Source organism: Sus scrofa, chromosome 9 (genome assembly GCF_054392235.1).
Source record: "Sus scrofa isolate SSC_HxYL_T2T_F1_AM1 chromosome 9, Sscrofa_HxYL_maternal_Yorkshire_Landrace_v2.0, whole genome shotgun sequence".
Taxonomy (NCBI): domain Eukaryota; kingdom Metazoa; phylum Chordata; class Mammalia; order Artiodactyla; family Suidae; genus Sus; species Sus scrofa.
The window spans coordinates 72931984-72959013 of record NC_139391.1 but is presented as its reverse complement, the minus strand read 5'-3'; the positions used below and the strand labels follow the sequence as shown (position 1 = coordinate 72959013).

General features: G+C 41.0%; 1 protein-coding gene across 41 annotated transcripts in view; it reads right to left on the bottom strand.

The window, feature by feature from the left end:
• The window catches only part of ADAM22 (ADAM metallopeptidase domain 22), a 237340-nt gene extending 211874 nt beyond the window's left edge, over window positions 1-25466 (bottom strand). For 25 of the 41 annotated variants that reach the window (XR_014815729.1, XR_014815730.1, XR_014815731.1 and 22 more), the window contains exons 1-2: window positions 25199-25466; window positions 24575-24735 (exon numbers count right to left, since the gene is read on the bottom strand). Coding sequence is in view for 29 of the 41 variants with exons in the window: in XM_021063337.2 (XP_020918996.1) it covers window positions 24575-24735; window positions 25199-25280 (243 nt within the window). In the remaining 12 variants the exon portion in view is untranslated. The remainder of the gene's footprint in view (window positions 1-24574; window positions 24736-25198) is intronic. The other 16 variants (XR_014815735.1, XR_014815732.1, XR_014815736.1 and 13 more) reach the window with 1 other exon arrangement.
• Between the last annotated feature and the right edge of the window lie 1564 nt (window positions 25467-27030).

The window sequence follows — 27030 nt, the reverse complement described above, 5'->3', positions numbered from 1 at the left end:
ACTTCAGAATGATTAAATGGATGGTCTTCCACATAATACCAGCTGGGTGTCTCCAAGCTACCTTGAGAGGTGACTCCTTGCCCTTAATTTACAGCAAAATTGAAAGAATCCATTCATGGTGCATGTGTATTAGAAAACAGAAATATACAGGAGAAAATTTTGTTGTATGTGCTGCATTGCATGTATCTGGTCTATAGTCTTTCTGGGATACAACATTCAAAAACATCTCAATCTAAAGAGTAAAAACTTTCAAAATTGTTGCTAGGAAAAATCTAGGAGGTAGCAAAACAAGAAAATTATTCTGTTGGATAAAAGTAAGGAAAGAAACGCTAGAAATTACTTTTACATGCACTTCCATTATTTATTGGAGCTAGAGATTATCAGTCCCTGCAATAAACAGACCAATGGTGTCACTTCATCCTTGGCACTAAACAAGAAAAGCGAAATGCCTTTTAATAATGCATTGGCAGTAAATAATCTCTTAAAGTATAAGTTCTCAGAGACACTATTACTCAGAGAGACAGAAAAACTCACAAATCAAGTACATTATCCACTGTAAACCCAGTAATGCCTGCATGTGCCAACGTAAGCATGAAAATAAGTACTACTTGAAACAAGCCAACTCCATAGCGCTGGGGAGTCCAAAGCTAAAAAGATCCAATAGAAGGAATAACTGCTGCCCTAAAAAGGGAGCAGGATAGAGATATTCACCAGAGGGTCTTCTGGACCTACGACATGCTAACAGGGTAAGTGATGTGAAGTCATTAGCAAAAGTTGACTTCCCCAGTCCTGAAGTACATCTTCATTAGAAGAAAACCACAAAAGGAGTTCCCATTGTGGCTCAGGGTAACAAACTGGACTAGTATCCATAAGGATGGGAGTTTGATCCCTGGACTTGCTCGGTAGGTTAAGGATCTGGCGTTGCCATGAGCTGTGGGGCAGGCCAGAAGTTGCAGCTCTGATTCAAACCCTAGCGTGGGAACCTCCATATGCCACGTGTGAGGCCCTAAAAAAGACGAAAAAAGAAAACCACAACCAAACTTCAGAGATTTCTAACTATTGTTTTGATTCTGTGTCTGAATACAAAACAGAAATAAAATCCCAGTCTCAATGCTCTTTTTCTCACTGACATGAACGCAACTCTTGAGAGAAATAATATCATGTCAAAGGCTGATGGAACTCGACCTTCTCTGTGTTAGAAACAGAAAGGATACACAAAGAGGATCAGAATGATGGTGGAGCTTGGGAACCAGGAGCTTGATTGGAGCCTTTCGATCCTCCCTCTGCTTAAACTCTTGGCCTTAAGCAAAGAGCGAGCAGTCAGGGGAACTGAACACTGAAGGGGCATGTGTTCCAAACATGACTCAGGTTTCTATGCTGTTGATGTGTTTCTATATAAAGCTAAATAAACCAAACTCTCTAGCTGTCTCTATTGGGGGGCAAATTAAAACACTTGAACAACGTGTCCATGCATCTGACATGCTGGGTTAGAGAAAGGATTCCTACAAAATACCCTGATTTTCTTTTACAAAGGAACAAAGCCTGGGCACAGCCTTTCTTCTGCTTTTTTGTAATCATTTTTTTTCACTTCTTGTTGCTCTGAAGCAAATGAATCCTTTGAAGTCACACAGAGTTCACTTTTCAATTAATTTATTAAATGATACTCTGGGAGAACTGCTTTACTTCTGAGAAGTCTGTAGGTTGTCACTCTGAACTACCCCCACTGAGTTTCTGGGAAGCTGCCTCCTGGCAAAGCCTCCTAATCGAAATGTTCCCCAGATCAGCACCCTCAGCAAACACCACCAAGGTGTCCTCTTTGTCCTTCTCTGGCCTTCCTTGCACACTGCGCCACCTCCGTTACCACCATCTCGTCCCGAACCCTACCATGTGCACAGGACTCCATGAGAACCATGCAGACTCTGCAAAAGATACAGGCCCTGCCCACAGATCTGTACTGTCTAGGAAAACATGGTACTCTTGCACAAGGCAGCAATATAATCCAATGCTCAGCTCTGGTCCTACAGAGTTTCCCCTCTGTTTTAGACCTGCGAGCAGTTACTTATGAAAAGTGGCAGAGGGTAGCCAAGACTCCAGCTTCTTGGAGTTCCTACTGTGATATAGTGGATTAAGGATCCAGTGTTGCCACAGGTATGGTGGAGGTCGCAGCTGTGGCTCTGATTCTATCCCTAGCTGGAAATTCCATATGCCATGGGTATAGCAAAAAACCAAAAACCAAAAACCAAAAAAAACCCCAAAACTCCAGACTCCAGAGCCAAATTTCCTGTTCCTAGCTCTATCTCTACTCCTTCCCAAACTGAACTATCTTGGACAAGTCTTTGAAGCTCCCTATGCCTCAGTTTCTCCAGGTAGTAAATGAGAACAAAATATCAACCTCTGAGGGTTGCTAAGAAGACTGGATACCACTGGGAAAGCACACAGAAGAGTCTAGTTCCCTCAATGCTATTTATTTTTACCCCACATGAGCAGCAGAAGTCTGAGAGTGTGTGATCGAATTCTGGGTTCCATCCAGATGTCAGAATTATTCTTGCTTCCCCTTGTCACTTTCAAAAGACAGTTCCTCTGTTCCTCTCTCTTTGAGGTCCATGCCTTACAGCTACAACACGCTCCACTCTCAACTCTACACCAACCACCTCTGTATTCCCAACACTTATTATCTTGCATGGCCCACAGCGTGAGCTCACTTAAAAATTTCAAATAAATCTGACAACTTTTATCTGACAATAGGATGAAAGAAGGTTATTTTTGCAAACTGTAATTAGCTGAAAATGAGAAGTCATTCTCAGGAATGTAACCATAATAAAGGTTTCTTTCATACTTAGTTAGACTAATTATTTTTAGTAGTTTCTTTGTTGGTTGTCTAGTTGTTTGTAGGCACCACCACTGTTAGAAAGGGCACATATAACCTGTCTCAGCACATGCATTCTACTGATTCTCCTTAAAAATTTCTTACCTGTGCTCATTTTATTTAACCAACATTTGTTGGTGACTTTGTAGCCGTTTGGTTACATGGCTTGAAATATGCATTATCTATTTATAGTTCAGAGGGAGAAAGAGGGAACTTTGAGCTTTAGGAAACCTCAGTTATGTGATTCATTTCCCACCTGTAAGAAAAAAAACACCTACTCAAAACTATCTTGAAAAAATGGTTGTGGAGCCTACTTTGTAAGTTTTTGAGACAGTTCCTCAAGCTCTGTTTGTAGTTTGTCCCAATGCTGAATCATCTTATTTTTTCTCTTCAATAGCTAACAGAATCCTCTTAATGCAATTTAGACCTATTTCCTCCATTTATGAAACAGGATATGTTCAAAGATGATTTGAAAGTATGCCTCTCATCTACTAGGTAGAAGAAACTATTAGCTACTTTGTAAGCTTTATGGTAGGCTGGCATTAAAATTATCTACCAACTACACAGGATAAAACATACTGCAGAAAGAGTGATCCACAGCCATATATGTATAAACATAACAAAGAAGTATATTTAAAGGCACCAAAGTACTACCATCTTGCAAAGAAGGATCCAAGTGCCATTATATTGGGGGATGGATTACTTTCAGCCAGTATAGTGAAAATTATTGTGGTCTTCTTTGGTGAGATAATACCATCCTTTGAAAACACAGAATAAAACTGAAAACATGGCCAGGGAAATGGATACTTTCAAATATTTTTTCCAGTCCAGTTTTTACTAAGCTCTTCGATCACCCATTTTCTCTGAAGCAGTAATTTGCTACTCATACTTGATAGACATGCTCTAGCCTTGGGGTCATTGTACCCACTGTTCTCACCTCCTGAAATGCTCTTCCTCTGATATTTGCCTGGCTTACTTCCCACTTCCTCCAAGGCTTTTTACCAATGTCACTTTCTCTGTGAGGCCACTGCATCACCCTAATAAAAATTACAACCCAGGCTCCCCACAAACCCCACACACACCTAATGTCCATTATCATGCTGTACTTTTTTCTTTTCCATAGTACTTACTATCTTCTAAATATATTATATAATTTATCATTTATTATGTTTTGTCTATCTACTAGAACATAGGGCCCATGAAGAAAGAAATGTGGTGTTTTCTAATTCATTGATATATCCCAAGAACCTATATAGTACCTGCCTAAAGAAGGCTCTCAATAAATATTCGTGGAGTAAATTTTTAAAATGTAAGTTCACAAGTAAATAATTCCATCTCCTTCTCTCTCTCTCTCTCACACACACACACATTAATATTGCCCCAAACAGTTACTGAGCATAATCTGAAAACTAAAAGAACCAATGGAAAAAATTTTAATGACAAAGTTGGCAAGTTGAAACTTCATAAGTAAAAGAACAGGAAACTAAGTCTATTAAATATTTGCAGTCTTCTCCATTCCCTCATTATTCAAAGATAGAAAAGAGAAATCAAGAATCTCTAGTTCTAATGAAAACACGCTGCAGAGAATAGGAGCTATAAAAAGGCATGATTAATAGCTCAAACATAACTAAAATACCCAACTGCACAATGGCCAGAAGGTGCAGGGACAAGGGTAGCTTTTTCTCTCATTGAGTGCAATATGAGAACTCAAACAGACCCAATGGCCCTATGGAGATGTGATATTCCACAATGACCCTCCAGACAGATAGACACACAAACACCCCAGTACCATCACCAGCAACAATAATATCTGCACTTGGAGCTTCTCCTGCTGAACACTTTCTGCGGTGAGCATATGATGCTAAAGGAAAAGCATACGGGCTTCTTCTAACCCAGTTATTTCTTGAGAAAGAGAAATAACACAAACAATTAACTGCGGAATAACAGATTTTGGAAAGAATGTTTGTTGAAAACTGTTGGAAATTCAGGAACACATGGTTGATTGATTAAGTGTTAAAATATTTATTAAATATGGGAATCCACAGCAAGAAAATGGAAGTTCTTCCATTGAGCTGAAGGCAACATCTAAGGCTGGGGCTGAGTCCTCTCAACAAGAGGCTGAGCAAAGGAATTTATGATCACACCTGGTTTACAATGGGACCAAAGACAATAGAATGATACAAAGTAGAGGGCCAGAAGATAAAGGGAAAAACAGAGAACTGAGAATGACTAAAGTTTTCTTAAAAACCATATTAGAAACCACTGTCTATACACTTTAAAAGAGTGAATTTTATGGTATAAGAGTTTCAATAAAACCATTATTAAAAAACTACATTAAAATCAAGATTGTGGTCATTAATATATTTCAAATGCAAAGTTTTCACAGAAGAGGAATGGTCTTTGTTATAATAACAGCCACCTTCTATAAAATTTGGGGAGTCCTATCTTCCTCAACTGTCTGTTCCTTAGATTTTCACCTTTTGAAGTTCACAGATTAAATATGTTTTTAAAAAATAAAATAAAGCAAGCTATTAAAATAGAGCAATTATCCTCTACTGAAGTTAAACGTATAGGGAGTTCCCTTGAGGTTCAGCACATTAAGGATCCAGCGTTGTCACTACTGCATCTCAGGTCACCACTGTGGCACAGGTTCAATCCCTTGCCCTGGAACTTACACAGGCCAGTGTGTCCAAAAAGAAAAAAAAAAATGTTTAAAATACAGATTCCAACATTCATCCTAGATTGGGAACTCAGTTCAGCCTGTTAACCTCTTCATGTCATGCTCTCTCCTCCTTTCCTCACTCCCCAGATGGGAGCAGCCCTATGAGGACATAGACTATTGACGTCTCAGCTGATTCAGAGATGCTTCTCATTCCAAAATAATGGAGCTGCACTGTTACTTATTTAATTTTAAGAAAACAAAACCCATCTGATGTTTGAACCAGTATGTGTATGTGTTGGAACCAATATGTATGCGGGCGAGGGAAAGGGGGGGTAGAAAATTTACTTGGCTTGTTAAATTCCTGGAAAAAATGCAGTGAGACCAAGGCTGGAACCCAGAATTAGCATCAGGGTCCAAACTGTTCTAGCCTCCTGGAATATTTGATGCAAATCACGGCTCTCTGTGCAATCAATACGAGAAAGAGAAATCCAGTGATCTTCTGTGTACACTAGAAACTGGGCAAACAGTTTTATGCAGAGAAATGGTTATCAGAGCTAAAAAAGAAAAAAAAAAAAAACTAACATGTACTGAGCTAGCTCTTACTCTATGTCAAATGCGCACCCAAAAGCTTCACATATATTATCTCCTTAAACCTCATGACACATGAGCTGGATTCTATACTTTGTTTGCGTAAAACCCAGGATTAGAGAACTTAAGTACACGCCAAGTTTATACAGCTAGTGGCAAAGGCAGACTTTGTATCCATGCAGTCTAATTCCAGGTCCTCTAACTCAATTACTGTCTTATAATACTTTATTAGAAGAAACTATATAAGGGAATTGTTTTACTAAAAATTAAGACTTGCCTTCTAAAACTACAGTAGATCCAGACAAAACTTTCAAAAAGATACATGCACCACTATGTTCACTGCAGCTCTATTCACAATAGCCAAGACATGCAAACAACCTAAATATCCATCAAGAGATGACTGGATTAAGACGATGTGGCATATATACACAAAGGAATACTACTCAGCCATAAAAAGAATGAAATAATGCCATTTGTAACAACATGAATGGAACTACAGATTCTCATACTAAGTGAAGTAAGTCAGAAAGTGAAAGACAAATACCTTATGATATTACTTACATGTGGAATCCAAGGTATGGTACAGATGAACGTATTGACAGAACAGGAACAGGCTCACAGGCATAGAGAATAGACTTGTGGTTGTAAAGGGAGAGGAGAAGGAGTGGGATAGACAGGGAGTTTGGGGTTAGCAGATGCAAACTACACTTAGAATGGATAAGAATGAAGTCCTGATGTATAGCACAGGTAACTATATCCAATCACTTATGATAGGACATGACAGAAGATAATATGAGAAAAAATATGTGTATAACTGGGTCATTTTGCTGTATAGTAGAAATTGACAGAACATTGTAAATCAAGGTAATTGTATTTACTTATTTATTATTGTCTTTTTGTCATTTCTTGGGCCGCTCCTGCGGCATATGGAGGTTCCCAGGCTAGGGGTCCAATCTGAGCTGTAGCTGCCAGCCTACACCACAGCCACAGCAATGCAGGATCCGAGCCATGTCTACAACCTACACCACAGCTCACGGCAATGCCGGATCCTTAACCCATGGAGTGAGGCCAGGGATTGAACCCACAACTTCATGGTTCCTAGTCGGATTCATTAACCACTGAGCCATGACAGGAACTCCGATAATTTTAAAGTTTAAATAAATAAACAAAACTACAGTAGTAATATAGTAATATACAAACACAAAGAAGCACGAAGAAAAGAATGGATACGGATAACATCAAGAAGAAAAATTTTAATCTGTTACAGCAAAAGATACTTTGAGGATAAATAGATAAGCCACAGGTTTTTAAAGTCTTTGCAACAGAGATAACCAATAATAGGAAAGAACCCATAACGTACTGAAAATGCCTGTAAATCAATTTAGAAAAAGACACTTGAAATATGGGGAAAGTATATGATTAGGCCATTCAAAGGAAGAAATAGAGATCACCAAATCTCTATTAGTCATCAGGGAAATGGAAAGCAAAGTAATTGGACACTATTTCACACCCATAATCTTGTCAGAAATGTCAAAGTTTTATGATTCCAAAGTATAATAAAGATGGGGATACATGGAAATTCTCATGCCTCTGCTAGGAGAGTGTGAGTATATTCTTGTGTGATTTGGCAATATGTGGGGAAGTTAAGAAGGGACAAACCCTGAGAATCAAAAATTTCACTTCTAAATATATGCCCCGCAGAAACACACACACACACACACACACACACACACACACACACACACGCATGCGTCAATGGTATACACTGCTTAACAGCAGCAGAAAAATCAGGAACAATCTATAATGCCATAAACAGGAAAATAAATACATAAATGAGGGCAGGTTTATAAAATGGAAAGCCAGATGGCAACAAAAAGGAGGGAATTCAATTATTTTACCTGTAGCACCATAAGAGATTGAAAATTAATGTTGAAAAGTGGGAAAAAAGATATGTATGATACCAAATACATACATTTAAAAAACACACACAAGATAGTAACGTACATATTGTTTATGGATCAATGTTTCAAGAGTAAAAGTATGAAAACAAAGCCAGGAAAGATGTCTACCAACTGCAAGATCATTTCCTCTGGGAAGGAAGGGGAAATAGAAGGACAGAGAGCACCAACTACATCTATAATGTTTATTTCTTAAAAAACAGGAGTTCCCGTCGTGGCGCAGTGGTTAACGTATCCGACTAGGAACCATGAGGTTGGGGGTTCGATCCCTGCCCTTGCTCAGTGGGTTAAGGACCTGGCATTGCCGTGAGCTGTGGTGTAGGTCGCAAACGCGGCTCGGATCCCATGTTGCTGTGGCTCTGGCGTAGGCCGGGAGCTACACCTCTGATTGGACCCCTAGCCTGGGAACCTCCATATGCCGCAAGAGCAGCCCTAGAAAAGGCAAAAAAAAAAAAAAAAAAAAAAAAAAAAAAAGACAAAAAAAACAGTATGCTGGAGTTCCATTGTGGCTCAGCGGAAACAATCTGACTAGCATCCGTGAGGATGCCGGTTCAATCCCTGGCCTTGCTCATTGGATTAAGGATCTGGCGTTTGCCGTGAGCTGTGCAATAAATAAAATAAAAAATGTTTTTGACTCTGGGTGACAAGTACAAGAGTGTCTATCACATTATTCTATCAACTTTTTTGTATCCTTAAACTATCTCAGAATGAAGGCTTTTAAAAAATTTTTTTAAGTAACAAAAACTATCTCAAAGAAATTTTCACAGGCACCTTCACCTGCCTGATTTCACTGAGACCACATAACAGCTCAGGGATGAGTAACACGGCCGTAAGAGATGCCTCTAATACTGTTGCCAGGAAAACTACAAGAAACAAAAATTCATGGCTGGAAGCACAAAACTCGATCTTCTAAAACTTCAGCCAGAGCTGCCTCACAGGCACTATGCTCTCCTGACATGAATCCTGTAGGATGGTTTTTAAAACTATGGGTCAGATCCTGACCAAGAACAGAGTAGAATGAAAAGCATATACTGCATGTGTGAAAGATAAGTATGGTTTCATGACACACCTGTGTATGTGTGTGTTTTCACTCGTTCATATGAGAACTTTTACACAAATGTTCATAATGACATTATGCATTATTTCCCCAAAGTGGTAACAACCCAAATATCCATCGAAATGAAGAGATAAATAATGGAGTATCATTCATCCATAAAAAGGAATGAGGTCAAACCTTGAAAACATTATGGGAAGTAAAAAATGCTAGTCACAAAAGACTACATAGTATATAAATCTGTTTATATGAAATGACTAGACTAGGCAAAGCTATAAAGACAGAAAGTAGATCTGTGGTTGCCTCAGGCTGGGGGTGGGGACAGGCAGGGCAGGAGCAAGTCTGGGAAATGTGCCTGAGGTTGCCCTTTGAGGTGATGAAAATGTTTGAAATTGACTGCTGTGATGCTGCATAACTGTCTGAAAATACCAAGAAACTTTGAATTGTACACTGTTCTTAAATAGATGAATTCTGGAGTTCCTGTCGTGGCACAGCAGAAACAAATCCAACTAGGAACCATAAGGTTACAGGTTCGACCCCTGGCCTCACTCAGTGGGTTAAGGATCTGGCATTGCCATGAGCTGTGATGTAAGTCGCAGACGCGGCTCAGATCTGGCGTTGCTGGGGCAGTGGCTAGGCTGGCAGCCCTAGCTCTGATTAGACCCCTAGCCTGGGAACCTCCATATGCTGCAGGAGCGGCCCTAAAAAAGAAAAAAAAAATTTGGGTGAATTCTATGGTATGCAGACTGTATTTCAATAAGGCTCTTATCAATGTAATTAAAATATGAATATGTTGTTCCTGAGATTATACTCAATCAGCTGAAGTCATGAAAACTGAGTTCATTTTTGTGGGCCAGCTACCTGATCTTAACATTTTGATGGGGGCCCCTTCCCTGACACAAGCCCTGACTTTCTTTTCTGATCATAAACCTACTTGCTGATCAATCTTTCATTCACACTAAGATACTACTGTTTGGAAACAGCTTGGGGTGCCATCCCTCCCTAGGGTCTCTATTTACACCAAGTGGCTGTTCTCTAGCAGAGTCTTTTCTGATTTAAATCAAATATGCAGATCTTTTAGAGCATGGAGGGTTCATGGAGTCATAGTGCTATAAGGCTAGTATCTACTGCCTAGGAAAGTTTAAAAATAAATATTTTATTTTAACCTGTTAGCCAGTAATAGGAAAGTGAACACTGAGAAAAAAAAAAAAAAAAAAAAAAATATTTGATAAGAAAGCTACAGGGAGGAAGAAAAAAAAAAGATGTCCTTGTTTCAAAAAAAAAAAAATCAAAACTTTAAGAACAAATACTATAGTCTGAATATGTCACATGCGCTCAGAACTATCAAAAATCCTATATGTCACTTTTCCAGAAGACAGACATCAGTGTCTTAAAGAAAACGTGGCTCCAGGCAGCAAATGGCAAAGTCTGATAAAGTCACATGCAGAGGTTAAATAGCTTGGATTTATGTTTGTTGGGAGACATGGAGACTCTAAACTGACGGGACTGACTTTGTCACAGTGATTAGAGCAGCCTCGAGACAGCAAGGTGGCTTTATGTGGGAGAGTTATCAGCGTGCCAGTCACTGTGGGAGTTCCCGCCACCTTCTCAACCTTTTCTCTCCTTTAACTCATGGCCCTGACTTTCCTAATAAACCCATCTCACACTGGAAGCAAGAGGGACAGTTCCCCAGTCCAGGTGCTCACAGGGAAGGGATCTTCACAGGACCCTTTACATCCAGGATAGCTTGGCTGGGCCGGCGAGAACGAACACAAAAGGAAGAGGAAGAAAGAGGGCAGAGATAAGGCATAAACATGGAAGGAGGCCCATGCCCCCTCTGACACCCATCCCAACAAAAGGTTTTGGCAATCCAGAGGAAAGAAATACTGTGATGATTGGAAATACATCAAAAGTACCTAAAGTCAGTAATACAACGGTCACAGACTTTGTTTCTGCATCGTAGAGACTGAAAGTTGGAGGAAAGGCAGGCCAGAGATATCTGCTGAGCACTGATTATGCACCAGGCACAGTGTGAAGCAGTGAACTCACAATGATGAATGCGAATGACAGAGTTCCAGCCCAACATTAGTGTCCATCTCATGGGGACACCTTCTATTTATACATCCAAGTGGTCAGTGCTCCAATACCCCTGTACCAATACACACACACACACACAAACACACACACACACACACACGAACACATACAACCACACAGAAGCAATGTCATCGCAAGCCTGCAAGGCCAGCTGAACTGTCAGTATACCTGTAAAAAGTGCCTCGTCATTCCTCGATGCTGAGTCTGAATCCTGCAGCTATGGAGGAGGAGATCACTTGGGAAGTGAGAAGTAAGAGGCTCAGCCACTGTGGAGGGTGAACTGAGCACATAACTCAATTTAAATCCAGAGGATTATGAGCAGTGAGAACAAGGAGAAAGATCTTCGGAAGACAATTATTCCAACAGCAAAGAGCAGAAGTGACACTCACTGCAACCCACACCCAGAGAAGGGAATGAGTGAAAGACAACTTAAGGGGAACAAAAGAAACAAACGCAAAAAAGAAAAAGCACCTAAAAACAGGTTTAAAGGTAAGTAGAGTTAAAAGCTTGCTGAATTTATAACACACTTCGCAAATCCCAAAATAAGTCAGTCCAGCAAACGGGGAAACACGGATGGTTCCCAACACTGAATATAAATAACTCTTCAGAGACTTGTTCTTACTTTAGTTGCTAAGAGAAAAAGAGGCACTTGACAGAAAGAGAGTAGGGGAAAAAATACAAAATAAAATAAGGGTCACAGGGAAAGTGGAGAGAGCAAGGCTATGTATTCATGGGAAAATGGCAAATGGAGAGAGGCAATGGGAAGGCGACAGAGCCTGCGCTGGCAGAGGAGAAAAGAAAGAGGTGAGAGAGAAGAAAAGAAATCATTGACCAGGAAAGACCTGATCTAACACGGGGGTCTGGGGGCATAAGAATGGACTGGGGCTCTCTGAGTCATGGCATCAATAATGTCACCCAGTTCTCATTTGCTTGTTTATTAGCACTTGCTAGGTACAAAGCTCTGAGCTCAATGCTGGGAAGAAACAAAAATGGAGACGAGGATGCAAGCCTTCCTGCCGTATTTCCCCCAACAATTAAATTTAAATAATTCTTACCCCATCACCCTCAGGATAATTGCAAACTTGCTGATTTCACAGTCAGAACACTTAAGAAATGACCTAAACAACTCATTAATCAATGACCTCAAGTAGATTTCACATTAAATTGGTTACGTTATGAATTAATAGCACTTTCCTTTCATTAATTATGAGAGAACACTGTCTATGCAAGATCATTAAGAACTCTAAGGACATTGGGCTAAACTTAGAAATCAAATTAAATTAGAATTCAGAATATCTCAGCACCAATATTTTTCTCCTTGTTTTTACCTTGAAGTATGCTCAGAACCAACAAAAGTTGCTACACACCATGGGTTGAAAGAGCCTCATCTCTAGTCACTCATCCAGTTCAGATACGGCTTCACTTTTGGTGACAGCAAGGAACATGACTTGAATTTTGCCCACCTTCTTATCAATCAATATCTGCCCAAGCTTTAAGGTACTTTTATGAGGAAGTAAGTTTGAGAAAAAAGCAATGTACTATTTATAGCTAAACCAACTATACTGTATAAGTTCATAAAAAATAAGAATAATTTTGCAATCCTGAATCAAAACTTCTATTATCCTCATTGATGTCCAAGTTTCTACCATAGTCAATAAAACTCTTCCTAAGGCATGATGGCTTGGTCATTTGGCACAGTGGTAAATTTGTAAATGCATCTGCAAAAAAAAAAAAAAAAAAAAAAAAAAAAATTCCCATTCCTATTATTAAACACTTTCCTAAAGTTTTCTTGAAAAGCACATCAAAGACTCCTGACTATTGCTAACTTCAGGTAATACCAAACTCATCCTGAAAATAACCCCACTATTTATAGCAGATGGAGACTGACACCAAAATTATCCATCTCAATAAGAACAAATTTTCCAAACTCCCACTTACAAGGATTCGGTTATTAACACACATTTACTTAACGTGTAGTTCCTGCCACATCAAGTGAGCCTGTTGCTCGTTTTGCACAAAATAAGTATGATTTTTCCGAGCATGAACTCTCAGGAGTTTGGAAATCAATCTATATAAATGTCATCTCCTAACCCAGCAGAGGCTCAGGGTCTACAGTCTCAACTATATTAATGAAGGGAAGAGTGGGTTCCTTAAAGCCCCCTTCCACTTGTGGTAAGGACCCTCCCAGAACAAAGGGAAGGCAACAGGGCATAATCAGCATCTCTGTGCGCATGCGTAACTCTGTAGCATAGCCCATCCAATCAAATGCATGTTACCCTATAAGGAAGACAAAGGGGCCAAAAGGTAAAAGGGAAACTAATGAAAGGTATATAAAGGCTGTGCCCTGCTGTGCTCCAGGGCTCAGCCTTTGGATGTGAATCTGCTGAGCCAGTGCCGGCACAAATAAACATTGCTTCCTGGCAATAAGCCTCAGGGTCCCGACTCTCTGTATGCAAGTCCTTCAACACACTAGCCTGCAGACCCTTAGAGAAGACCAATGAAGAATAAGATGGAGAAGGAGGAAGGGAGGAAGAGGAACAGGCATAAAGAGGAATAAGAATAGGAAGAAGAAGGAGGAAGAGGAGGAGGGAAAGAAAGAGAAAAAAGAGGAGGAAGAGAAGGAACGGGGGAGAGGGAGAAGGAGGAGAAAATGATTCTTCCCTCTGAACCAAACACTTAAAGCTCATGGGGGCGTGGAAACAACCCCAAGGGCCATCAGAGCTAGTCTTGCTGAAAAATACAAGGTTCTTTTAAAAACAAAAGACCTATGGGAGTTCCCATTGAGGCTTAGCAGATAATGAACCTGACTAGTATCCATGAGGACATGGGTTTGATCCCTGGCCCCACTCAGTGGGTAAAGGATCTAGCGCTGCCGCGAGCTGTGCTGTAGGTCGCAGACACGGCTGGGATCCCGCATTGCTGTGGCTGTGGCATAGGCTGGCTGCTAGAGCGCCAATTTGACCCCTAGCCTGGGAACTTCCATATGCCGCGGGTGCAGCTGTAAAAAATAACAACAAAAAACACCTCAGCAAATGCCTGACTTTTTCAGGTCACTCTCTCTAGTTGTGCAGTTGAGCATGGAGGATGCTAAACTGAGCCAGTACAGTGGACCCAGTATCTTCTCTCTAAAACTGATCTGCTTGCCTGAGCCTCACCTTCCACTACCCTTTAAGCACAGCCTGCTCTGGCCTATGTTCTGATAACCCAGGACCACTCTTCGGCCCACTGCTCCTACTCCAGCCTACTCTATTTTGTTTTGTTTTGTCTTTTTGCCTTTTCTAGGGCTACTCGGGATCCAGGCCGAGTCTGCAACCTTCACCATAGCTCACGGTAACGCCGGATCCTTAACCCACTGAGCGAGGTCAGGGATCAAACCCACAACCTCATGGTTCCTAGTTGGATTCGTTAACCACTGCACCACAACGGGAACTCCCCTCCAGCCTACTTTGGATTCATACCACCCTGCATAACCTTGACTGCTATGGATCCACAGCTAGGTTCAGACACTGACAGCCTATCCCAAAGGCATGGAAAACCCACTAGAGATCTCAAGGACACCAGGTCTGTGAAGTGGCAGCTCTCTCTGCAGCATCTTGGTGTCTAATCCAAAGAAAGAGAATCCCTGAAAGCAAAGCCTGAGTTCTGACTTGGAGCAGCCAATGATGTGTACCAGCCAGATCCAGCATCCTCACCACACGAGTGGAGAAAATGACAGCAATTTCTCCCCAACAAGCCTGCTTAAAGGTGGTGGGGGGTTGGGAGGGTTGCTGGGGGTTTGGGATGGAAATGCTATAAAATTTGGTTGTGATGATTGTTGTCCAACTATAAATGTAATAAAATTCATTGAGTAATAGAAAATAAAAAATAAAACCAAAAAAAAAGGCAAACTGAAAAAAAAAAAAAGGTACATAAGAACAGAAATTGACCAACCAGAGATAAAAGCTAATGACATGAGTCCATGCCAAGCAGAATAAGTGGTCTAAGAAAACTGCCAATCAGCTCTACTGCCTTGGGTAGAACATTTTAAAACGACTTGTGAAATATGATTTCTTGAGGCCTAGCTTCAGGAAAGTACCATCAATTTCCCATCTTCGAAGATGTTATCTAATGTTCTTTACTTGGGACAAAAATAAAGTAGCAAAAGGACAACTATCCCTAACTGCTAAAATTCCCTGATCCAAAATTAATTTTTAAAAAGGAGAAGTGTTGATTTACGCTTACGATGACTATGATTCTGAAAAATCTCTTCAATACAAACAACAAATACACTGTGGGGGTGGAGTGGATTAATTTCCTTACTCCTTCTCTTTCCAGCTTTAGAGTTGCTGATGTTTCTAGATCATGGTACAACCTATTAAATGCTATTTTCAAAATCAAGTTACATATAATATTCTGCTCTGGGGAAAACAGATTTCTGTCTTAAAAGCAACTAAAAAGGTATAATCAAAAGTAAAGGACACTAGAAATTTAAAATCAGTGTTTCTATACAATTATTTCACTTTATTATTCTATTTATGCCACACCTGTAGCCTATAGAAGTTCCAGGGACATGAATTGAATCTTCACCACAGCAGTGACTTGAGTTACATCAGTGACAACACCAGACCCCATCCCACTGAGCCACCATAAGACTCCCTATAAAATGTCTTTTATATTTTTTAAATATAGCATATTGAATTCTACTTATGTGTCAATAATGGTAATTAACAAAGGGACTATAAATTCAGTATCCGAAAAGACTAAAAGTACTCATGCATTTATTCATCTGGAACCCAGTTTTGATTTCAGGGTTGTCTTATGTGGACAATAACAAGATAAAATAAAATTTTTAAGGAGATGAGGAACCAGGGCAAGGGGAGAGGGAAAACTCATTAGTTCAATAAATATTTATTAAACACTGACTCTGTGCCAGGTACCCCTCTAGGCAGTGGAGATGTGTGTGATAGACAAGATCACTATTCTCATGTAGCTTACAGTCTAATGATGACATACTGAAAAAAGACAATACACAAGTCAACCATTAAAAAGAATGTCAAGTATTAGAAAGGAAAAAGAGTAATGGTGACAAGGAGGGGAGTGGAATGAGACTACTTTAGGAAAGTGGACAGAGGAAACTTCTGGAGAATTTGTTTTTAAGCCTGAATGTTTATTTTAATCTAAATCTAACATGCAAGTGCGAATGTGCACAGATGTGACTCCCCAGACTAGTAAATTACAAAGCAAGAGAGATTCCGGATAGATGACTTCTTCATTGAAATGGGGATGATGAGAAGGAAGATGATAATGAGATAGGAAGGAAACTCCTACAGAAACTCAGGCTGGGACTTCCTTTTCAGAGAAGGGCACGATTTGCCTCCAAACTTCCGGCTTCCAGGTCAAGGAACAGAACAGTCACATGATGAATCTCTCCTCTTGGTCCTAAGAAGACACCATGCATAATGTTCTCCAAGACGTCAAAGAACACTGGAACCGGTTTCTCAGGAATATAATCTTACAATGTCCTTCAAACGATCCTTTAGAAAAAGCCTGGTAGCTGGTTGAAGAGGGTAGGGAAGTGACTGAGAAGAGTGATACCAATTCAGCTACTAAACTCCCTTCTGACTAACTGGAATCCAAGGAGATTTAAGAGAAAACTGTCTTAAACCTTAAGAATACAAAGAATGCTTCAACCCTGGGTGCCAACTGAAATCCCCTGGAGAGACTTTCAAAAAGACTCCTGTTGCAGAATCTCTGGAGGGGAGGCCAGTGCACTACGGAGGAACATACGATGATCCTTGACAAAAGTTTCTGTTGAGTGAATTTCCGGCACATTAAATTTCAACAAGAACTCAGAGTGCAGACATTCTCTGCAGCCATGTAGATGCAGATGCAGACATTTCCATGTGGTTAAAAGAACATCTGAGGTCAAAGTAGAAATTATACCCATTTCCAGAAATGAAGATATATAACAAGTGCTAATGATGACATCAATTCATCTTTATAAACTGATCAAATGAGTGAGGGAGGAGACCAGGGCAGGACCAAGAGTTGTAAAAAAAAATGTTAGGTTTGTTCCAGCACACAGATGAATGCATAACTGCATGTTAAATAAGAAGCAAATATCACAAGAGGCTTATTCTACATGGATCTCTAACATTTTCTTTGAGATTTCTTATCCCAGTTCTACTACTTATCATTTTGTATGATCTTGGGCTGGTTAATTAGCATCCTTAAATGTCAATTTCTTCATCTATAAAATGGGCATAATAATATTCACCCCATGACAAGAGATAATTTTGTAAATCACTCAGCACAATGCTTGACACATGGCAGATGTTCGGCAAATACTAATTCTTATTTTTCAACTCTTTCCCTAAATATTTGCTTTCTAATGCTTTTATTTCCAAAGTAAACACATCCAGCTAGTAGATGTTCACAGAAGCTATCCTTTGGTTATTATTGATTACGTATTAGTATCTCTTTGATCTGAATGCTTTGACATTTGGGATCTGGAGCTACTTGTTCTATGAAGACACAAAAGATATTTTGTATCTTTTTGCCTGAAAAGAGTACACCAATAGGGATTATGAAGCTTAGAGCACAGATAGGCATATATAATTTGGGTACTGACTAATTTGGGTACTGGATTCAAAAATCTTTGATTTACAAAGAAAGACTATTAACAGTGTACACATTCAGTTCCAAAATGAAACACACATCCTCCAAGAGGTGCTTTTCACCTTTTGAATGTCAATGTCTTTACACATTCCATTCTCATTCTCAAGGTAGTAAAAATGAAGCATTCTACTGTGTTTCCTCAGTACTATACAACTTTTTAAACTATTTTCAAGTGCTGCTAGAAATACATAATTCCAATGGGGCAGATGTGAGAAGTCTTTGAGCCCAGTACAAGGGGAATGACATCCAGGGTAATGCTGGTGGCCTCCTGCACGAAGGCCAGTTTAGCAGAGCACTCATGCACATAGGCAGTGCAGTGGAGCTGAAGTGCCTGGGTTCAAATACCCTCTTAGCTACCTACCAGCTTTGTGATTTTGCAGCTGATAAGTATTACCTGTCACACGACTCTTGTGAGGATGCATTGATATGCTTTTGTAGGTCAAAATTACTCAGAAAACCATTCAGCATATGCAAAGTAACCATTTATTAAATATTCTAGTATATACTCTGACAACACTACTACTTCTCTCTTTTCCTGATTTCTTTCCGCTTCCTCCTTCTTGTTATTCTCCTCAAAATTTTTCCCGCTCCTTTCACTCTCCCCCACTCTTTTTAATATCATCCTTTTCCCCTTTGGCGTTTATCCATAATCCTTCATGAAACATGTGGCCCTTATCTGGGATTAGAGATTACCACTAACGCTGCATGACAAGAAAGCAGGCCTCCCTCCATGGTCTTTTAGAAGGGGCTTTAATCATTAAAAATGACCAAACTCTTGAAATTCTTTAAACTAAGAGAAAGGAAACACAAAAAAGGACAATTTTTGTCATCCCATTAGCTCTTAGAGTCATTCACAGTTTTCCATGTGTAGCTGTGAAGAAGCGATGAAAGATGACGTTGTTCTGTGCCTGGTTAAACCACTGGGCAGAATTCCAAAGGTGCCCCCAAAGAAATACATGCAGTTGTGCTCTCAAAGACTAAAAACAAGACATAAGGAAAACGCCTACTATCCTAACTTTTATTTTCTTTTAAGTATTTAATTGTAAGAGAAGGTTGGCAGAGGAATAAAAATGTGCAGGGAAATGTCTCCTTTCCTTTTATAGCACCAGAACAAAGTTTTGATGGATGGCAAAACTTTATCGATATTGAGCTACTTAGATTTAACAAACACACATTAAGGAGAAAAGATATTTGTGCTACCCTTGCAACAAATTTCCAAAGCAGTAATTCCTAGGAGCCCTTTTCTACCAGGGGAGCGGTACTGCAAACAACTTACAGACAAGCTGACTCAGTGCTCCCATGTGAAACAACCCAATTTTAAGCACTGCTCATCCATGCTGAGGCATATTTATTTGAAAAAAAAAATACTCATAAGGATGGAGCACCACTACTGCTTGCCATCCTATGACCATCTTGCATTTTCCTCATTCATTACTGCTTATCAAAACTGTAATAAATGGTAGAACTATATCCTTGGTCCTTGACTAATTGACCACTTGAGAAGCTTTCAACACTTTCCAGAGAATGGGACAGAAAAATACATCGCCTGTCTTATTCGCTGACAACAAAGACCTCTGACAAAAAGAAATTCTGCTACTTGCAGAGAACTGCAATCACTGACTGCAAAACCAACTACTGAAAAATGCACGGGATGACCACATACCAAAATAAACCACCAAATAACCCTAGCATCTTCGATGCTAGACTAAATCCGTCATGCTTGGCTTACAAAAAAAAAACAAAAAACAAACAAACAAAAAAAAAAAGGAGGAATCATTAAGGGGCTTATTCTTAAAAATAGCAATTACGTGATCATCACATCAAACCATCCTTTGGACTCAGCAGGTGATATCTTGCCCATATGGGTAACCAGTTAAACATATGTTTTATCCTATTATCTGCAAACATGTAATTTTTTCCAGCACAAATAATATAAAGTCAGAAGAAAGACTGAATACTTGGAATATTCCTGTTCAGAGGGCTATTTTAAAAGAACCGAAATGACCTCAGACTAGGAAACAATCTCAAGGTTAGGAAGTTTACCCACAATCAATATAATTTCTTTGACTACTATTTCTGGGACTTTATGGCACAATAAGCTTTCAGTATGGGCCAATCATTCAAGTAACCAGCCAAATAGTAAAGAAATATTTTATAATATGGACTCATAAGACTTACCATTTCACACTAAATTGCCAGAATTTGCACAGAACAATAATGAAAAGTTTTTTCCAAAAAATAAGCATTCTGTTCCATTTAGGGATGAAAACTGAAATGAAGGCCACATTAAAAGTAAAATTAAGGAAGTTCCCATTGTGCCTCAGAAGGTTAAGCACCCAACATTGCCTCCATTAGGAGATGCGGGTTGGATCCCTGGCCTCACTCATTGGATTAGGAGCCATTGTTGTCGTAAGCTGTGGCATGGGTCACAGATGCTGCTCAGATCTGGTGCTGCTGTACCTGTGGCATAGGCTGCAGCTGCAGCTCTGATCTGACCCCTAACCAGGGAACTTCCATATGCCACAGGTGTGCCCATAAAAAGAGAAAAAAAGGGTAAAATTTAAGTGTTTTATACCATCACAGTCCTTGTCAGCTTTCTGGGAAACATTAAGCATTACATTGGTTTCCTTACTCTCTGTCAATGGCTTGATCTTACCAGATGAAAAGTGATTCTTGAATTAGGTTAGATGACCTGTAAGGTTTCTTCCATCTGTACAACTGTTAAGATTCCACTTAGTTATGTAAATTCGAGTAATTGGAAACTGACTTCTGGTAATGTGTTAAGTTCAGGTAATTAGGGCACCATTTTGCATTAAGGTGATGTCATAAAATTTCTAAATAGTACTCAAGCAGCTGGAGGAAGTTAATATTATTTAACAAAAGTTCATATAGTGCTTACAATACATGCAGCACTGTTCTAAATGCTTTATAAACATTAACTAATTTATACTAAGTAGTAGCTAAGTAACTGAGTTCTTAGGAAGCTTAAGGAGGAGAATTGGCATTTAACAATGAATTCAAGTGAACAACCACATTCACTCAGCCTTTGAAATTAAGCCTATTCATTTGTAACAACTAGGCTCATCCCACAACAGGAATCTGGTCAATAACTCTCCTTACTGAAATCCTTGAATGGCCTTCAGGACAAGTCCAAATTCCTCAGCAAGTCAGGAAGGCGCTGCAGCATCTATTCTTTGTCTTCCTGTTTTGTTACAGCTGTCCCTTAAATCCTAACTATTAGCAGTTAATAAAAATGTGTCCTGGTTCCCACATGTCCATGTACCTGCTGCCCCTTCTCTTTGAGATGCCCACTCCCTCCTTTTAATCTGGCCAGCTCCTACTCAGCCTCAAAACACAGCTCAGATAGCACCTCCACCTGAGAGCCCACCCTGACTGCTCACCTGGGTTAAGCGCTATGTCTTCTCTGCTTCCACGGCTCTCTGTGATCACCTCCAGAAAATTATATATAAGGACAGAAAATTATATATAAGCCTCTCTAGTCATCCATCATCCCCCTTGTCTGTAAACTCCTTAAAGGCCAGAACTGGGTCTTTTATCTCTAAATCCCCAGGGCCTTGCACAAAAATTGGTACACAGTATGAGCCCAAGTAAATAAATGCCTTTTAAATAAACAAATCAGCCGATCAATGCTGATTTATACCTTTGTGGGGAGAGAGAAAAGCATCCTAATTTTATTTCTGAAGTAAAAAGGCAGTTGCTAAAAATATCTGTGAGTAGCTAAGATGCCATAAATTATATCTATTTAATCATCAAAGAAATAACAGGGTCCATACAGAACTAACTTACTTTTTCGGGTTCAATGACAGCTCTCAATGAAATTAGAAATGCCAAAATGCAGGAGCACTCCTTAGTTTCCTAACTGCAGGAAATGTTATGGCATCTTTACAACTCTGACTGCCAGATTCAATCCTACTAGTCAGCGATCTCTAACTGGGGCTGATGATGATAAACTGCCACAGCTCCCCAGGTGATCCAGATATCCAACCACATACACTACGTGTACCTCACCATGTGCCAAGCACCAAGATAATTACTTGTACTAATTATTCTGATGACAAGACTGTCCCTCCACTTGCATTTCTGGCTTGAATGAATCATCTATTTAGCCTGCTTAACCTAAATCCCACCAATTCATTCACACCCCACCAAAAGCCAAAGTCATGCTTCTCAATGGTGAAGTTTATTCTTATAGAAGGTGGAATCTGCACAAGCCCCAAGTATCTCCTCCCCAAGTGGAGAGGCCTCTGAACCAGAAAACCACAGAAGTGGTCTTCCAAAAGTGGGGAGAAAATGGAAGACGGGGCCGTTGTCCAAGATTGGTGGCCTTTTGCCAACAGAGAGAAAGGCAGAGGTACCCAAGGACATCGCCAAGCACAGAGCAGGGACTCTGGGAGTTTCTAGGTTCAATACTGCATTTTCCTCCTTCGGCATCTCTACTTTCTTCCTCTCTGAGAAAGTCTTTGTGATTTGTTTTAAAGCACTGTCTATAACAGCAAAAACTCATACTGTGGAAGACTCTCCTGGATGAAAGACCCCTTATCTTCAACGAATAAACGGCATGGAAAACAGGGAGGAACTGGAGTGGGGAAACCATGCAGAAAGAGACTTAAACAAAAAAATAAACTGGAGTTCCCATTGTGGCTCAGCAGAAATGAATCTGACTAGGATCCATGAGGAGGCAGGTTCAATCCTTGGCCTCACTCAGTGGGTTAAGGATCCAGTGATGCCAGGAGCTATGGTGTAGGTCACAAATACGGCTTGGATCTGGCATTGCTGTGGCTGTGGTGTAGGCCAGTGGCTACAGCTCCAATTCGACTCCTAGCCTTGGAACCTCCTTATGCCTCAGGTGTGGCCCTAAAAAAAAAAAAAAAAAAAAAGCAAAAAATAAACTAATTGCAGTAGTCTATAAGCAATATCTGGGTCCAATATCTAACAAACTTAAATATGTATTAATATAATATACAATATAATAATATTACGCATAATATTTGTACATTTATTTAATATATTTATATATAATATATTTAACATACATATATTTTTAATACATATATATATTAGCTGTGATAATATCACTGTTACATTTTCTAAAAATCGTTATGATTTAGAGGTGCTTAGTGAAATATTTTATGAATGAAATGATATGATTTGCTTCAAAATAATGCAGAACAGGAAAAAAATAAGTCGAATGTAGATAAAACAAGGCTGGCTATGAGTTACTAATTGTTGAAGCTGGGAGTTCTGCTTACAATACTCTACCTATTTTTGTGCATATTTGAAATTTTTATGATCAAAAGTTGTAAATGAGTATGAGAATATTCCCCCACAGAAATAATTCTAATTTATTGAAAAATACAACAATGTCCTATGCGTCTTCAGTCTTACTATGGAAACAAGTCAAAAAGGAAAAGGTCCAAATATTAACTCAAATAAATAAATAAAATTTGAATATAAATAAATGTAAAAATAAATATTTACCAGACATTAATTCAAATGATAGGATCTTCATTCAAGTTTGGCATATCAGATGTTCCACTAAAATAATCTAATCAATGGATATTACTAGACCCTTTTACATTAGGTTCTCTCTTACATTAAAATTTTAACAGAACCAAGTACTCGTCTACAAATACAGATTTAGGTAGTAATTTTCTATGCTTATTTTACATTTACAGATAAATAACTACGGCTATCACATCAAGATACACCTTAAGATATTAACAATGTATTTACCCATGTGAAAAGGTTCAGCCTCCCTTTGCTTCAGTGAAGTGTGCAAAATTTTCAACTACATGAACAAGTTCTATCTTAATATGTACTTACAGGCGGGTGAACTGGTTGCCACGTTGATCCATGTAAATATAAAAAATGTTTACAGCCCCAAAATATGTACTTAAATTAACCAGTAAGTTCAAATCATTTTCAGGCACATCTGTGATGTGTGATATTGACCTAAATCTCAGTAAATGGTATTTAGATTTTTTTTAAGAAACATAAGTTATAAATGCCCAGTAAACAACAGGGCTCTAATTACACCAACTACTAATGAAGAAAGGGGGGAGGGAGGAGATCTTTTCTGGAAGGTGGAGGGTAATGGTTCCTCCTCAGATGTTCGCAGTGAGTGAGAACCTTGTGGTTCAGTTTATAACGTTAAGGTTTGAGTTTAGTTAGGGATGTCTAGGCTAGTGTTTCCAGTTTTCCTACAGTGCCAGTGTTGGTTTAAATCACATAAACTCTTCTCTTTGAGAATTAAAACAGCAACAACCACAACAACAATCATGATGATGCAAATCCTACTCAAATATTATATCCTATCTTGCCTATGCATGACTTTTGCTTGGCAGAGGTGAGGGGGTCTCCGCCCCTTTGCTCAGGTTACTGCGCAGCACCAAGCATCCTGCACAAACTCCTCCTGAGCAGAGCCCCCAGCCAGTGGCTCCTTGGGGGTTTTGCCACACACACACACACACACACACACACACACACACACACACACACACAAACACACACACCCTCTTTTCTTTTTTGCACAGGGAGCGCCATGCATGACTCGCATCAGAACTGCACTCGTTTCACTGAAGACACTGCATCTCCAGGGCAACGGAGAGCAAATGCCGGTTCGGGGTGCGCGGGGCTGGGCTGAGGACCACCCCGCAGGCCGCGCCTCTCACCTGCCCGCCGCCAGGGTCGCCCCGCACCCGGGTGTCCAGCGCGTCGTGCCCAGTTTCGTCTTGGCCGCCGGAGCGGTAGATGAGCCGAAGTGGCACAATGCTCTGGCGCTCCAGGAATCGGTTTTCGTTCTTCCTCTCCAGCTCCGTCAACGAGGCGTCTTCTCCAGGCAGGAAAGGGGAAAGGAGGGATTGGAGAGAAAAGGCGAAAAAAAATGACCCTGACCCACACTCGTCCATCCTGCGGTCCGACGTCTCCCGTGTGAAGATCCCACCGCCCCCTCCTTTCCAGACCCCATCTGGGAAGGACGCAAAGACACCAGACGCAGAGCCCTGGACCAGCTCATCTGAGAGCATCCAGGATCCGGGCCCAGAAGCAGAGCACCCCTCTCCCATCCTCCGCATTCCTCTTCTACTTCAGAAGAGAAACAGGCAATTGACCTAAAGCTTCTAGTGCATCCGTGCGCTCCCACGCTGTATTTCTGCTTCACTTCTCACCACCCTTCTAAATAAAAAAATCTCCCTGCGTACTCGGGAAATGGGGATGCCCCTTTACAATGTACTTGAGGGCTGCAAAGATGCCAGGGAAATGGTATGCCCCGGAGGCACAGAGGGCGGCGAACTTACCTGCCTGGCCGCAGCGTGCCCGGGGATAGGTCCCCAGGGCGCAGAGCAGCAAGAAGGGCACGGACACGGCCGCCGCCTGCATGGTGCTGCCGCAGCCCGCCTCGCCCAAGACGCTCAGCTCTTCATGCCCCGGCAGCTGCGTCCGGATCCCGCGCCCCGCGCCCCCGGATCGCCCGGGCCGCCCCCTCCCCGGTCCCGCTGGTGCTGCGGCGGCCGCGGCGCTGCAACCTCCAACGCGGCGTTGCCTCAGTGCTGCATTGTGCTCCGCGGGCGCTTCCGCTGGCGGGGGGAGTGAGCGAGTGCGGCATTGGGCGTTTGGCGGTAGCTAAGTGGTTCCTAGCGCCTCCCACCGCATCCCCTGGCAGAGGCTCCGGCGGGCGACAGGCGCTCGGCGGGGAGCGGGCGCCCGCTGCACTCGCCCCCCGCGCGCGGCCAGGGGCGCGCGCACGAGAGTCAGCTGGGAAATGTAGTTCTCTCTCCGCGCTCGCCACACTGCACGACGGCGCGGACCGGCGCGATCTCGTGACCACCGGGCGATCTACAGCCTGGGGACCGGAGGGAGGAAAAGGAAAAAAGAGAGAGAGCGCAGCGCTAGCAAGGCCTCCGGCCACGGAGGATGCCCAGATGTGCCGATGCGGGAGCCTGGATTCAACCACTTGTCCCCAAAGAACTGTAATAATATTTCCCGCAGATTTAGTCGTTGCTTAAATTATCATCAGGCAGTCCTACCCTCAAGTGTACATTGTAAGTTAATCATTAAACAAATATAGATTGAGGACCTACTATGTGCACGGCAGTTGTCAAGGGCACAAGTATAAGAGACTCCTCTGCTGTCAGATTTATTAATACCATTTGGTACAACGCAGGGTGTGAAGTGTTCTGGTGATACAGAGAGGAGGGTCCTTATCAGCCAGGGGCGAGAGTGGGGAGGGGAGTCAGAAGAGGCACCTCCAGAGGGTTATGCAAGCAGTGAAGAACGTGCTGATTTCAGCCCAACACTCCAGGATGTTTTTGTACTTGAATATCTGCCTGCCTCAAAGCTGTATTTGAAAACCAGACTTGAGGAACTCAACTTTCTCAGGCTGCTTATTCCAGGTATTAGCAACTCTTGAGGATACAACAATAATAAAATAATTATCGACATAATTAACACGTGCGGAACGGTACAGTTTTTGGCGGTCAGCTATACTGTCATGTGAACCTTAGTCAGTTTGCTAAGTATATGGTTCCGTATCAGGAGGAAATTAATTAGAGCGGCAACTTGCAAATAACTATAGCTAACCGCCCCACAGAGCTATTTAAAAGTAATTAAAGTTAAATAAAATTTAAAAGTCAGTTTCTCCATCACATTAGCCACATTTCAAATGCTACCTGTGACTAGTAGCTATTGTGTCATATAGCAGAAATACAGAACATTTCCATCACTGCAAAAAGTTCTGCTGGACAGCTCTGGCTTGGAGAATTTAAATGACTTCCCCCAGGTCCCATGGCTGTCATAAAGTAGACTGGATCTCCTCCTGTCAGAGCAGAGTCTTTTCCCACATCTTATTTTTTTTTTTTTTTTTTTTTTTTAATGTAGGGTGGAACTGGTGGCATATGGAAGTTCCCAGGCTGGGATGGAATTAGAGCTGCAGCTGCAGGCCTACACCACAGGCACAGCAAAGCAGGATCCAATCCTCATCTTCTACCTGCACCACAGCTCACTGCACTGAGTGAGGCTGGGGATTGAACCCTCATCCTCATAGATACTAGTCTGGTCTGTTACTGCTGAGCTACGATGGGGACACCTTTCCACATCTCATTGAACCTGTGTTTGTGGAACCCCCTTCCTT